Raw genomic sequence first — 16,113 nt, forward strand, 5'->3', positions numbered from 1 at the left:
CTTCTTTCTTTATATACATGTAAATACAACATATATGCCAGTATTTACCAGTGCAATGAGTGTAAAATTCCAAAGACTATCATAAATCTTTTTCTCAATTTCCACTACAATATTCAGTACTTATCAGAAATTAATGACAAAAGCTAATAAGATTCATAAAAAGCAGAAAATGCATATTCTAATGAAAATATATATCAGACATCTACAAAGCAAATGAAAAAAGAGAAGGAAAAAAATCAAAGATACAGGGGAGACCAATAGGTGTAGTTACTTACATATACAATACTCTCTGGTCGTCCAAATCCAGTGAACTCAAATCATTGTTACTGATTATGCTGGAAATTATATGGCATGGTCAAATAACAGCTTAGTTCAGGCAAATGAGAACATAACTTGGGGAGGAAGGGTAGAAGGGTATACTGCTGCACAAGAGCATGAGTTTCAGTGTTGCTGCTATTTGGCTAACTTTACTGTGTGCAAATGGGCACATGCCTGGACTTAACACAGTTTATTTTATTTACACTTGACATATCTGCTCCACTGGCAACCCTGAATCACATTTTTTAGGTCAGTTTCACACACAAGGCAATATGATATGAAATTTGCAGATGACTTTGTTGCATAATCATTTGATACATGTGAAAAAATAATTTGGGGGTTATTTCTCTATATAACTGCACTGGAGTCAAGAGAAATGATAAAGATTTGCTGCACACCAATTAGTATGCTTTGGTACTGCAGTTCTATCTAGTCTATAATTGCTGTTGTGTGGTTTTGCATATAATACACTACTGCATGTCAGTAAGCTGATGATATCATAGCAGAGAGATCATTAAGGCTGCACACCCTACTGAACATTATGTGCCTACATATCTTGCTGCTGTGAAAAGTGGGTCTGCTTCAGTGTCATTTACAGTAGTTTTAAAATAAATCCACAAAAAATTACATATTCTTTATCTATTCAGTGACTCTGGAAATTAATTGTAATGAAAAATTACTTTCAAAGTAAAAAAAAAAATCCAAGTATATACAGCTTACTTATCATAATTCAAGAAATTGGTTTATTCTTAATAATTGACCTTTGAATTATTGATATGCTAATAACAACAAAACTTTTTAAATCATTGAGCACACAATCTCTATGGTAATCACTGTCTACAAACATAACACACATCAGAGGGACTTCAAATCTCTTTACAGTCAAAGCATCTAATTTTGAACACCAATTTCAAACTGATAGAAAGCACCCAGTTTTGAGTGAGGTTTGATACTTACAATTTCTTTAGAACTATGTTTTGTCTGAACATATTGGTTGAGAGGGTGTCAATCTTGTTGTAACTCACATCACTGAAAACACACACCACGTGATTATTATAACATCATAGCAGTTAGAACATAAAATCAACAAAAAAGCCCAAGCATGAATCATTTGCAATACTTACATTGTTTCAATGTGCCATAATTCTTTTAAGAAATTTTCTTTGAGACTTGTTAATTCTAAATGGCTGATGTTTCTAGAATGAGCAAAATGAGTGTTAACTGACATCATCACTTCAACATAATACAAACTAAACATTAAAGCCAGACATCTGGATCATATTAATCAGCATACACTGCTTTTCAGCAATCACAAATACCACAATAGTTGCAACATATACACTCTGTATTTGTACAAATTGAGCATTTGTTATTTGTTTATTAACATGTTTAAGAGGGCTGATGGCTGTGGCCATTTTTAGACCATATTGGTCTTCTTTACAAGAAGAGATCTACCAGTATATGAAATATATAGATAAATACCAAAATTTTAAAGATAAAATGTATAGCTGATTTTTTTCTTTACTAAATAAAAGTTTATAGCTTAAGAAATCATAACTTAAAATATTAGGTAGACCAGCATGATGATAAATTGGTTGACCATCCACCCTCCTCAATGACATACATGTACACGTTAGTCAATCTTAATCACAGTTGACATTATAAAAAACAAAGACTACTGCACAAAACATATTTCACTGAGTACTCACAGGTGTTTGATGGTGTTAAGAGATGATTTGAAGATGTTGTTGGAGAACTCAGAGATATGATTGGATGATAAATCTCTGGAAAAGACAAGAACATAGCAAAAATAATAATATTTATATTGAAATCAGAATAAATCAATATCTTTACTTCTATGAATTTTTAAGCACAAGTATGCATATAAGAAAGGGCAATAATTCTTTACAACTTCAGTTTGTGTTTGACTATTGACTGTTTATCATCAATCAAATAAAATTTAACATCTGTTCAATTCAATACATCTACCAATCACGTATTAATTATGACCAAGAGAAAAAGCAATTGCTCCTTTTTAAAACAATACTTACAGCGTGATGAGGTCTGTAAGATCATTGAATGTACCGACTTCTATCGAACTAATATTATTCCCCTGCAGACTTCTGCAAATAATCAAAATACATAATGTATTATAAATATCATAGAATATATCATTTGATACTTCAAACATGTCAAAGTTTCAGTTTCACACACTTGTGTTGATATGAAAATTAAACTTCCAGTACATAAAAGGAGAAATACAGGTACAATACCAATACTGTAAGGGTATCTTTATGTTGATATACATTATTTATGTTTTCCAATTAATTATTTTTCCTCAATACCAAGTTAATAAATTTTAAGATATTTCCATTTGCTTTCTTTATCTATTATCAACAAGATCTTTTTTGCAGAAACCATCATAGTAGGTTCAACTTTCTGTCTATATCAATTTGCATTTTATGAAATCAAAATGTTAAAACTTACAAGTCTAGCAGGTTCGTCAAAAAACTTATGTTACTCCTTGGCACTTCCTTAATGTCATTATTTGACATAACTCTGAAATTCAAAATACAGACATAATAAACAAACTTTTCCAATGCAATTTTAATTTACGTTTACACATGACATTGTCATGATGTTGACACAATATATTCAGAATGACAAACCTATTTCGCTTTTTGCAGGTATATCGCGCACCTAATAGGAGTGATTGTTACAAACATCAAATTCTCAATATCACATCACAATCACAAAAATGTATGAAAAAATCACTTATGACGCAATGTATAACTGTTCTACATCATCAATACACATTTCATATATAATGCAAGTACATGTAGTGGCTGACCTTGCTATAATTTAACATGCTAAAATATGCAGGGGATGTCACAGTACCGGTGTGAGATTTGTGTTAGCTCAAATTATTTATAACCATCACATAGATTAGTTAAAAGAGTTTGAGCCAGTGTACAAATCATTTACATTCAGATTTGCTTCAATACTTATATTGAAAATACAGTTAAACCATTCCTGTGCAGGTAAGTTTTGAAGTAACAGTATTTTATCATAAAAATATTTAGCATGTGCTCTAATAGTTGTTTCTTAGACTTTGTGTATAGTGCTTTTCATGAAAAATTGAAGAAAAATAATGATATAAGGCAATTTGGCATGTGTCCTCGTTAAAAACAAGTATAAATAAGAAAATTAACAGATGATATTAATTAGTATTAGTAAATATGATGATACTGTATATCCACTTATTTTGGCGATTAACTTAATTTTGCTTTTTTCAGAATTACTTTCATATCACAAAAAATGCACTACACAGAAATGATTTCTGATATCATTTGCTTTCAGACACTTTTCAAATTGCAAAAACTGACTGATGCAAATAAAAAAAATAACATGTTTTCTTCATTTTTGCAAATTTTGTGACATGGAAAAAAACCCGTGGATATACCGAAAAAATAAACCAGCTATTATACATCATCATTTTGAATTTCTGATCACTGAGGTAGAAAAATGGTAAATACACAATATATTTCTGTATTTCATGTCTTTCAATAAATTGCAACGTCAAATAATAATATACTATACTTGAATACTACAAGTCAATCAATATTTTACTAAATAAATCAAGCTGTGACTTGAACATGAAAAAGAAACTGCTTAATCATAGAGGCCATTAAATCTCATTATTAACTGAATTCCATTGCATGGCCACTTTTGCAACTTTGAGTAAAGCTTTAGCAATTAAAAATCTTCCCATCATTAAATGATAACCTACTCCACTTCTTTCAATCACTTCAATGCATTGACCTTCAATATACCAAACCATTAAAACATGTCTTTTAAAAGCTCCAACCATATATACAAAACCAGATAAAAAATGAAGGATTTATAACTGTTCAATTACTGTCTTTCATTTTCATAAAATCAATTGACATAACTTTTCCTTTAAAAAGTATTGTTTGATACCCCCATTTTTGGATATGTCAGTTAAAAATTATCTCCCAGGTATGACATTGCATGATTTTTTTCTGCTAATGCAGTTTTCAGGAAGTCTTGAGGAATATTCAATCTGATCCAATTCTAAATGAACCACAGTCCAGTTCTTTCCCTCTCAAGGATTATAACCTTGGAGCTTTATTACAAATGTGTCAATATTGCTTGCTTTGTAAAGTGTGGTGGGTTACCAGCATTAAGTGTTAAGGAAATATCACATTGACTGATAATTATTTCAACGATAACATTGATTTATTGACCAAAGGTGCTCAGAGATGGTTATATGGAAATTTAGAATTTATTGCAGAATAAAATGATAGTGACATTTGGGAAAAAATATTTCATTTCAATTTTGTGGAGATCAAAGAATAAGTTAATGCATGCTTTCATTGATTTAACAAGAACCGCAAGCAGTTAATACACAGTAATTAATATGTTAAACCAGAAATTTGTAGTTCTGTCCAGCAACTCTTTGTCAATGCAAATGGGTATTAAAAATCTGCTCAAGCAATAAATTATACAGATAAAGCATTGCTGAACTAAAGTAGATGATTTGAAATCAAAGCCTATTGAGTTTACTTTCAGTATGTTAAATAATTTTATTTTTATTGGCTGCATGCAATCTTATTCAAAAGCATTTTCGTTTTTAAGACTGTTAAAGTACAATATATCTGCACCTTTTCAAAGCCTTTTTAAATCAATTCATTTAACCGTTGTCGTTAAAAAACCCCATAAATATCAACAAACAAGATTTTTAAAGAAAATTAACCTCCGTTTACAATATACATCACTATCTAAATTTTAAAAATTTTAATAATCATACAAAAATCCAATTAAAAATATGGAGACAATCAGTCCATCAAATTATTTGTACAAATCAGTTGCATGTGAGAAAAATTAAAATGGTACCGAAAATGTGAATGACTGCTTGGAAAAGTACAGTAATCAAATAGCATATACGACAAGCCTTCAGGCTGATCAAAGGCATTAAAAGTAAAAGTCTGTCCACATTTTGTGTGAAAGGTTGAAAAATGTAAACATCATTTCTTGAAAGCAAATACAGTAGTTAATAATATTTATCCTTTAAATTAGACCAACTTCTCTGGTCTTTTTTGGTTTCTGCAATGTGTGAGAAAAGAAAGTTAGAAAGCATAGAACTTCATCTATACCCATAATTCTATCATATCCTTTAAGATTACATCAAGGCTATAGTACAAAAATGTGACATAAATTTTTGCTAGTAAAGATTACGGGTAAATATGAGATTGGAATTGCAACTTAATTCTGTGGCCTTTCCAGCTAGCTTTGGATGTCTCCTATGTGTTGAACTTAAGGGTAATACTATATGAATTTAATGAATTATAATACATTTCTCTGTATATTAAATATGAAGTTTCATATAATAATTTTAATTTTTTAAAAAGGGTAGGGGGGTCATGGACACCTACGTAAAACATAAGTTGCAACTGTATGAAAATGGAATATTAAAACTTACTATAATTTACATGTAGAACCATTCAATAACTTAATTGCATAAATCATGTAAATTGCAAAGTCAATTGTTTCATTCAGATCTTAAAATATATGCAGTATTATTTTTAATAATAAAGAGAATATGTTACCAGTATTACAATTTAAAGTTCAAGATATCTAAAAAAGTTACAAGATTTGCAAATTATTTCCAAAGTACATCATTTTTTTTATATAACTAAAAATTACTGGTAAATCAGGATAAAATTAAAGTATAATTCATCAAAAGTAAACTTTACTAAACCAATGTAATTTTGCATTAAGTCTTTAGAACTTGTGTCCAAGCAATCCCCGCCAATTTATCCAATTGTATAAAAGTAGGTTACACTGCAAAATATGTTTTAATCAATTGAAAGTAATTATAAGGACAAATATCAATCTACCATATAACAAATCTTGTACATTGATGACACATTTAATTGGTTTAAAAAAAAAAACATTACAGAATTAAAAGGTGATATGACGGGTTATGATTACAATTAAACTCGTACAAATTGTAGACATAAGTAGCATGAGTTAATAATCATCCTATGATTTTGTTCTTTTTTTAATAGAATATCTTATGTCCAGGTCACACTTGTAATACACGATTTCACAAAACTGGGCTAATACACATAAAACTATTGAAGTTTCCTTTTGTTTGGGTTTTTTGAACACTTTGGCTTAGTCTTTGGGTTTTATTTATGTGAGGATTAAGGGTATTTAGTGTTCTTGAAAAATATTACCACTTCATGCTATTGAACACACAAAAAAGCTCTTTGTATGTAGGCAAGTGATAAAATTCATTTTGACGAATTGTTTGCCAACAGTCATATACAAAGATGTTTGGTAAATTCCAATATTCATGTAACTGTTGACTTAAGAATTACACAAAACACAGATAACTAGAAGTTTAGACTATAGCATACAATGTCTTCAAAAATCTTGCTTTGGTTTAAACCATAAATCAACCCATTTGTTTACATGTCATTCCAATATTGAAATAATAATGGGTCTTTTGTCACCAGATATATTTATCTCTGAGCAATACAACTAAAGTATATTACACTGATTTTGCTTAAGAAATTGATACAACTTGAACATCTCCATTACATAGACTCTAAATTTTGGTAAAGCAGTTTTATAAGGTTTTTTTTTTTTTTAACATGATAATTCTTCCTTAAGCAAATACTTCAAATGAAATTACTGTGAGGCCATTCATTTTCAGATACCTTTTAATACAGAATATGCTGCATGTTATCTCACACTTCAGTATATAAAAAATCATGAAGATAATGTCATCCAAAACTATAGAAAATATACTTAATTTAACTGGAAATCAACCATGATAACTTACCAGTTAACTTAGTTATATTTAAACAAAGTCTTTACTAAATGATACAAAACAAATATCATGCTTTTTTTCTATGCACTAGTTGTCAAAGAGGAGTGTCACTCTCCAGTCCTTATTGATAAGCAATCTAGGGTCTACATTTGACACCCTCTGCTTTCCCACATGTTTAAAGAGAGAGTCAAACTTTGGACTTAATGCAAATATATTAGTGAGAAAATCAACTAAAGATTTAGATTTTTATTAATCAGTTCTATCTTTGTTCCTGCGCATTTCATAAAATATAGACCAAAGTTGAGGTAGAAAGTAGCATACTTACAGGGTACCTTTGCACTTTCTGTTAATGGTATAAATATTAACAAGATTCTTTATCAAAGTGGGTATAGAACAGCTGTCGATATTATTTAAAATTTTACAATATTTGACAAAAAATTATTTTCAATTTTTTTTTCATGAAAGGTTAAAAAAAATTAAAAGCCCAAGTATGATTTGAACTCATGACTTTCAGATTCATAGTAAACACTCAAACCCCTTCCACTTCCCTCTTAGGTATTTAATTTGCGAAATAAAACATTATATTTGTAAAATTATACATTATTTTAATTGTTTATTTCGATAGAAAGTACATCACAATATGGAGGTGTCCCATACCACCTAAGCAAAAATTGTTTGTGGTTGTTAACATTTTTTTTAATCATTTTAGAAAAAAAAATTCTTTTTAGAGAATTGCAAGTGTTTTCACTATACAGATCATTTAATAACGCATGATTTTAAAAGAATATAAAATATGAGGGGGAAAAAGCTGATTTTAGTAATCTGTCTTTGAAAAGGCACATTACTTTACCAGACCTTAATCTTAACTTACAGATGAATAATGATGTTGACTCAAAAGCTTCCTTCATATCTAGTCCAGTAGTCCAGCATTTGAGATCATTCCTTTGAGTGTTTTAAACTTTAATGTATTGAACAAGATATATACCTTGGTCTGATTTAAGATGTGTTAAAATCATGAAACCAAATAGCTATTCAAAGATTTAACACAAACAAGAAGTAAAAGAAATTGAAATATCTCACTACGAAAATGTCAACATCAATTGTTCCTTTAGCTTCGTGCAAAGAGGTGAATAAAAAGAAACTTAGTATAAAAATGTCGAGTGCTAACATGTCATATTTTTATAGTTTATATTTGCCAAATGTAATACTGCTATTCTACATTAACTTCTTTTGAAAAGTGGACAGGTTTGGCCTTCATCCAGTCCGTTTTAAACTGTCTGAAGGGAATACTGATAGTTTGGTCACGTAAAACTGATAGTGTCTCTCTCTCTCTCTCTCTCTCTCTCTCTCTAACAACATCTTCTTTTGAATTGTTTAATTAAGTATATTTGGAACATTATAAGTGTTTGTCATTTGGCGCAACTTACATTCATTGATTCAATATACTGTCATGAGGCTATACTGTGTAGCATGTGAAGTGTCGTCTGGCATTTTGCCTCAAAACCGGAAGTTACCGTGGTCATACGTAATAAATATAGTAAGGCCTACTGCTGAATTCCGGAATAATGGCTACCCGCATCCTTATAGAGGGCGAAGTACCCCTGTCTTTTTAACGCGAGATTGGCATGTATGCGATTATATTTTATTGTATAAAACGCCAATTTTTAAGCATTTTAATTTCACGTTTTTACACTGCAACTGCAAAATGAAGAGAACCAGGACCAGAGCAACTGGAGAGCAACTTCCAAACTACCTTGAGATCAATGTTGTTGGACACCTTCCATATAAGTAGTAATATCTATATTGAAGAGTCATAGCAAATACTTTCTTCGTCCAGGAGCATTTTACAAGTTTCAAACAACCCGATAAGATATGCTCCAAACGGCAAGATAAAATGCTCATTTATTTCACATTTTTGTAGAGAACAAAATCCATATTTACCGAAGTACCCTAGAAACTAGCCCCAAAACACGCGTATAAATCATGACTGGCATTGGATGATTTGTAAAGATTGGAAATTTGTACATTTGCCTTCATAAGATTAACAGTCCCGTTCTTATACAGGGGTACATAGAGACTCGAATGTGCGTACGCGGTGGTATTAATGAAAAAAGTGCGACAAAAAATGAACGAGTTCAAAGTAAACGCTGGAAAATACATATATACTGTGCATGAATGTTCTTTCCATATCACATGAGTTCTGTTTTTCCGTTTTAAAGTATAATAATATTATTCACAATAGATTATTTATAACAAGACTTCATGTGAACCTTTTTCTTAATCTCACCGGAAGTCAAAAGTCTTGGAAAATGAGATGTAAAATTATCGCACAGGACAACAAATGGCATAGCGCTGTCGTGTTTTTTTTTTCCAGCTTGCAACTGGGAGAAATGCCTCTTTGATTTACAAAATACATGTAATATCTGACGTTTTCCTGGCCTTTTTAACGGTTTTGATATTTTACTTGCCAGGAAAACCTTGCAAGAAAAAATGTAAAAATAGGTAATGTAAAAATGTAAAAAATTTGTACGAAGTGTACAAGAGAGTGAAATACATATATTGATATTCAATAGTGTAATGCATTTTCAACTTTAAATTTTTCTAGTCTTCTTGCATTTGGCTGAGAAGCAAATAACCAAATAATGACGTCTTCTGAGTCATTTAACTATTTCAGCTATCGCGTCAAAAAGCAATTTGTCCTTTAATTGAAATTAAGACAGAATATAAACCGAATCCATACATAAATCGTAATGAAAATCACCTGAAGGCATTCCTTTCCAATTCAGATCAGTTTATTAATTCTGTGGCCTAGAATAAGGACATTTGTGAGAATTCATATAATGAGGGATCCAAATAGCGATAGAAAAACGAGAGAGAGAGAGAGAGAGAGAGAGAGAGAGAGAGAGAGAGAGAGAGAGAGAGAGTCAGTCTTCACCTTTTTTTTTCATTAATGACATCACTTTTTTATTTAACGCGTTATAAAACTCGAACTTATATTGCTAAATGTTTATTACCTTTATACAATTATAATGGACCTCTTTTCAAAGTCTCTTTGGGGCTGCTTTACGTATACGTCGTCGTACCTGTTAAATCTTTCATCAAAATATCAGAGAACTGTTTTTTTCACGTGTATAAAAGATAAAAAGATCGTTTAAAGTCATTCCCCGAAAAAAAAAGTTAATTGAAATTAATACCTTATTGCTATTCATCACTTAAAAATACTAAATCCTGGTTGTGCTCTAGTAAAAGATATTTTTTTTTTTTAGCAAACGGCGGGCACTTGGATTCTTGAACATTTTCATAAAAAAGTACAATGCTTCATTTCGGTACCTTTATTCCCCCGTTACACAGTAGCTCTGTATTCTCAAAATTTATTCCGAGAATACATTTAAACTTTTGTTCTAACGACTGAGACTATAATTTCATTTTTGTCTAAGCTTATTGTTGACCTAGAACTTCTAATTTGTATATCTTTATTTTTTAATTTGTTGATAAAAAATTGAATAATAAGGAATACATTTAATAATTGCTATATTTTAACAAATGCAAACTTTGTTGGAACAGTTGATACTTTTTTGTAAACCACATCGTGGTTTATAAATTGTAAACTGTCCCGGTTCAGTTTATATTCTTGAAAATTCAGTAGCTATCGAATTCATTCTTTGACAAATAATCAAAGATATTGGTCAAATTAGTATGAACATTAGTTTTCACCATTTTCTTTTGGGAGATTTATTTTCATTTGCATTTTGTAATATGTTCTTTTCCTTTGAGAAATTTGGAATTCGGGTGATTTTATTTTTCTCCCCACTTTCTTTGCACTTAAACAGGTGCATTATTCAATTTTTGTTGAAAATATAGCAAAGACAAATTTCTAACAAAATGTAACAATGCTAAATTTCGAACAATATAACAATGCTAAATTTCGAACGATAAAATTTCAGTTTTGGACCGAGACTAATGCAAGTTGTAACAGTAACATAAGTTGTAGACACTTTGGAAGAATTTCGCCTCGACCATTTTTGAAACGTATTCGCGTTACGTCACGTCTGACGAGACAGACGACACCAAACGAGATCTACAAGATAGGCCGCGTGGATGATTTAATGAATGAACAGTACTGAATGAATTTAATTAATTAATGATATATACTAAGCTCGGAATTGGGACTAAATAGTGTCGTGATTGGCACTCAATAGACGTGCACACTACTGATTTCAGTGAATAATGCCGTCAAAAATATTAAATGGAGTACTTCGTGACTAGCTATTGTCAACTGTCAGTGATGAAGCGAATACCTTACAATCTCACTACTACCGTCCTACTTACGAATTAATATATATTGTAAAAAAGAAAAATCACTATTTCATTTAGAGAAAAGAATTCAGGATTTTTAATTTCTTGATGTGGCTTGTTTTCTCTTCAAAATTTATCATTGTTCAATGTGCTCGTACGACAGTCTTGCAAAATTAGATTTCTCTTCCATTTTCTTCATTTTCGTCAATTTTTCTATTCCATGCTGCTTGAACAATCCGCCATAGCTTAAAAATATGGTGTTTCTTTCTGTAGTGTCCATATTTTTAATAAAATTAAATTTATTATCGTTCGCAGTTAAAAAGACTTTTTTAAATTACATGTACCTCGAGATAAAACTAACCATCCAATAAAAACCTTTCACTTGGCCATATCTAAACAAAACCAAATTAAGCTTATCGGACAATGTTTACAGTTTTGTAACAATACACAGTCTCAAGAAAACTATGATTGTAAATTGAAAAACAAAAACCACTTACAGCTAAAAAGCCTGTTTAAAACGTGTGTCCTATTGTACAACTTAACTATTTTTTAAATTTTTTATTTCTACTACTGTACTTGCGATCATTGCCTGTTTTTTGTGTTCAATTGTATACACTTATGTTGAGCCTCATATACCAGTGAACTGGTCTTGAGTGAATCTCAAGAATTGAAAAAAGCCTCATGTCACAAAATGTGTATCCAACAGCTGAACAAAAAACTAATGAAAGAGATTTATACAACGAGGTTAATACCTGAATTACTCTTGCTACTTAATCCCAGTGAATACTAGACTTTCTTGTAGTCTGCATTATTCTACATTATATGTGCTATTGTATTAAGACCAAAAGGCTTTCGGATGGTTCTCGCAATTGGTTCAGAGTTTATGTAACTTTCGAAAACTTTAAACCCTAAGACCCGTTTTCTTTACATGTCCTAGTAAGCAGATTTAGATTGTTCTATGGGGTGTAAAAACGATGACAGTCATATTAGTTTAATCTATATAGCCAAGCTTATTGGCAATGAAAATTAAATGATATTTTTATAGTACCGAGTTGTGTTTGTTCTGCGCATGTGTGACCACTTACAGTGAAAATATTTGATCTTTCATGTCCTACATTTGCGTTATTTGTGATTTAGGCAAACCGTTTATAATAATATATACACATGTTGTATGTCAAATAAAAGACTATTCACATATTTGATAAAATGCATTGATCAATTAATTTTTCTGTGGGAAATCTCAAAAAAGCCCTTGAGAAACCGAAAGTTCATTGGTCATAATACATAATTATGTAATATAATGAGACTTAGGTTGGAGCTTGGACATGTAGTTTCATACAGGATTATACTACACGTACATCAAAACAATTTCAATTTATCTGGGATAGCCAAAGAGAAACTGAAATAGTTACGGTATACATATTAAAACCAGCAATGAAGACTATTTTAGAAAAGGATATATGAAAATGTTTGGGTCTCTAGGTATTGACCTCTAGCTGGTGTGGTACAAATAAATCAACTATCGATTTCAGTATACAGTGAAAATAACATAATATTGGTTTTTTCGGTGGACGATTAAAGAATTTAAAAATTAAAAATAAGAAATACCTTGTAACTCTTACAAAGAATAATTTTTCAATCACTTTTTTGGGTTCAAAATTGACAAACTAGTAATTGCCTGATAGATTTAGGACTAACAATAAATATTTGTATGGCACAACATTAAAAAAAAACACAATTTGGTTTATATAACTTAACTATCGATTCCGAGTAGTCAAGTTTAAAAGATATTAATTTTTAGGAGGGCGACTTGAGAGGGAATAGACACTTTACAAGAAATGATAATTAGTCGACCATTTATTTATTATTTTTTTTTAATTTCATTTTTTTTTCAATAAATATGCAACTGCCGTGTATATTTGAGACTTACATAATGAAAATCAGTATTAAAAGATATTAACCCCCCCCCCCCCACACACACACACACAGACCAAAGCAATTATCTCATAGATACATGCTCCAAAAGAGGTGGCCGTTTCTGGACGGCAAACTCTTTAAGAACAAGGCTTTTGGCAAACACAATTTTGTTCAGAATAAATCTTTGTCAGGCAGTTTGATACAGAAGTCTGACAAACCTCTATAAAATCCTGATTGCTAACAATTTTGGCATCTTTTTGTGGGTATACTACAATCAAACCGGATGCCTGGTACACATTAGTATAGTTCCCTACTAACCGATACTGACACTTACAGCTTTACAATTTTCCACATTGATGAAGCGGGCAGTTCCGCTTCCGTCGGTAACGACTTGAGACCCCTCCCTTGACAGTCCACCTCGCACTCGTCGGTGGTGCCGGATCTGAGGGCACAGGAACACAGACTGGGGCACGGGGCACATGCCCCCGCCGTTTGGGTAACGGCTCCAAGTATGCACAGAAAGACTCCAAACCGCAATAACATGATGTGTACGAAGGGCAGAGATAGACCATAGCGCAGTGTCTTCTCAGAACAATTCCACTTTACCATACTATGGTGATTAAACCAGGATCGAAATATACCCTTAAAACTCCCAAGGAAAACAGCATAGTTTTGGATATCCTTTTTTTCTCTCAATATTTTTTTTACTAAACCATTCCGTCACTTGTTGTTGGATATTTTCACCTGTTCCTCTTTCTTACGAATCAACCTGAAAATATACGACACATATTTTGAAGGCAAACTTCGTTTTCCCTTAATACACACACATGCACTGCAAGCCGGAACCAGTTCATTTAATAAATACATCAGATGATTAACGGGGAGGAACTTTAAAGAAATATCTCCCGTACTTAGGTACGACAAATTTACCGGTGTCGTTTATTGATTTTAACTCTCAAATGCGACACACGGCATCTGATCATAGCTAACAAGAAAATATACCTGGAATATCTGAGTAAAAAATGAGAATACCTTTCTCCATATTCCTCGTTCACAACCTAGTATCCAAACCTTAAAATGTCATGTTCAAATATTTTTCAATCCTCCATTAGAAATGTTTAAATCACGTGACCTGGTCTTTGTTGGCTTTGGCTTATTCCCATACACAGGTAGATTAAAGAGCTATGTCTCATTCGGCTTGGCGTAGCGTAGCAACATATGACGCTTGTACGTTGGTCTTTAAAAGTTTTCGCTTTCTGAAACGTGGCCATTTTTCCTATGTTTGTTTAACATACATATCTTAACAGAAAATTCTATAACTAAATACACAAACTTTAAAAATATATATGAATACCGGTATATTCCCTCCAGTTTGTCGCCCCCTTTACCCGATTTCTATTGAAACTGAACATATTGCAAGAATAGAAAAAAAAATCTCTGACCAAAGGAAATGCATGTACATTGAATATGTGTCTGCTACAAAGCGCACTTATTTCAACACAATGCAAACAGTAGTTTGTGCAAACGCTTTGTTTGAATGTTTAAGCTGATAGTATCGATCCCCTACTAACGGCCTGTCTCTGTCGTTTATTTCATAATGGTGTAAAATTCCTTGGCTCCCTTTTCATTCGCATTGATCGTTTCCTGTCTTGATTACTTCGACCCTGGTGACTTAAAAGTTGTTAGTTCAGATATTGTCAGTATCTACCCTTTGTTGATAGAACCCATGAATGTGTAAACAACACTGTTACGATATCCCAGATATATGCAGGTCCCTCCATGTATACCTGTGTACAGGAAGAATAATTATCCGCGGTATGCTCTTTACCCTATTCAATTGTTTATTTTGGCCTATCTTGAGTTGCAAATTACAGCATTAGTCTGTCATGTAATGTTTATTAACAAAACAAAAAACAACTAATCGACTATTTTATCATGTCAATGGCTTTCTTGTAGAGAGAAAAAATCTTAACAATCAAATTGTCGAAAATAACGTTTTCTTCGTCAATATGGTCACTATTCAAATCGGTTTGAAAAATATTTTTGAAAATAAAGAGTATCGTTTTCGTTCATTTAGGTGTAAAAGGTCGCGTCAATGGGTGAAAAAACAAATGAGTTATGTACTATTTTTCTGCAGTAAAAAAGCGTACCAAGGATCAAAAGTAGAAAAAAGCCACATTTTACAAAATAAATTATCTTTAATTGTAGCATGTATTTGAATAAAAGTTGAATGATGAACGGAAAAAAAACCACAGGCGGCGGACGTTAAAACTATTTCTTTTTAAAAATAAAATTATTTCCTGTTTTATTACAATAACTTACTATAATTGTACAGGGAATAATTTTTTTGTAAAATAAAATTATTTTGAATATCAGGTGCCATTAAAAAATTATTATCATTCAAAAAAATTAAGAGAGAATAAAATGTTCAAAGTAGGCGCACAATCATACGCGGTCATGTTGCTTTAATTTACCCTATTTAACATGTTTGAAAGTCAAGGTGTCGATGAACCATTATAAAAAGGTTTTCTAAAGACAATAAGCTGATGTTCTGATGTTAATTTCATTTGAACAAAATATAAATTGATTAATTTACCCGCTGTTGAACGTCCTATTTAGAATTGAACATGTTATGAAATCGGTATAGAGTATAGAAAAATTGTTATTTTTAATAAACTACCTAAGTGAAACGCATCATTATCATTAATGTTTTTAAACTG

General features: G+C 31.3%; 1 protein-coding gene across 9 annotated transcripts in view; it reads right to left on the minus strand.

Moving 5' to 3' along the window:
* The window catches only part of LOC128167168 (polycystin-1-like), a 47,856-nt gene extending 33,282 nt beyond the window's left edge, over nt 1-14,574 (minus strand). For 5 of the 9 annotated variants that reach the window (XM_052832740.1, XM_052832737.1, XM_052832736.1 and 2 more), the window contains exons 1-8: nt 14,426-14,574; nt 13,728-14,162; nt 2,806-2,877; nt 2,370-2,441; nt 2,028-2,102; nt 1,443-1,514; nt 1,276-1,347; nt 276-335 (exon numbers count right to left, since the gene is read on the minus strand). In XM_052832740.1, the coding sequence (XP_052688700.1) occupies nt 276-335; nt 1,276-1,347; nt 1,443-1,514; nt 2,028-2,102; nt 2,370-2,441; nt 2,806-2,877; nt 13,728-14,002 (698 nt within the window). In that variant the 5' untranslated portion in view covers nt 14,003-14,162; nt 14,426-14,574. Of the gene's footprint in view, nt 1-275; nt 336-1,275; nt 1,348-1,442; nt 1,515-2,027; nt 2,103-2,369; nt 2,442-2,805; nt 2,878-13,727; nt 14,238-14,395 lie in introns of those variants that run through there. The other 4 variants (XM_052832733.1, XM_052832735.1, XM_052832732.1 and 1 more) reach the window with 4 other exon arrangements.
* Between the last annotated feature and the right edge of the window lie 1,539 nt (nt 14,575-16,113).

The sequence above is a fragment of the Crassostrea angulata genome, chromosome 10 (assembly GCF_025612915.1).
Source record: "Crassostrea angulata isolate pt1a10 chromosome 10, ASM2561291v2, whole genome shotgun sequence".
Lineage (NCBI taxonomy): Eukaryota > Metazoa > Mollusca > Bivalvia > Ostreida > Ostreidae > Magallana > Magallana angulata.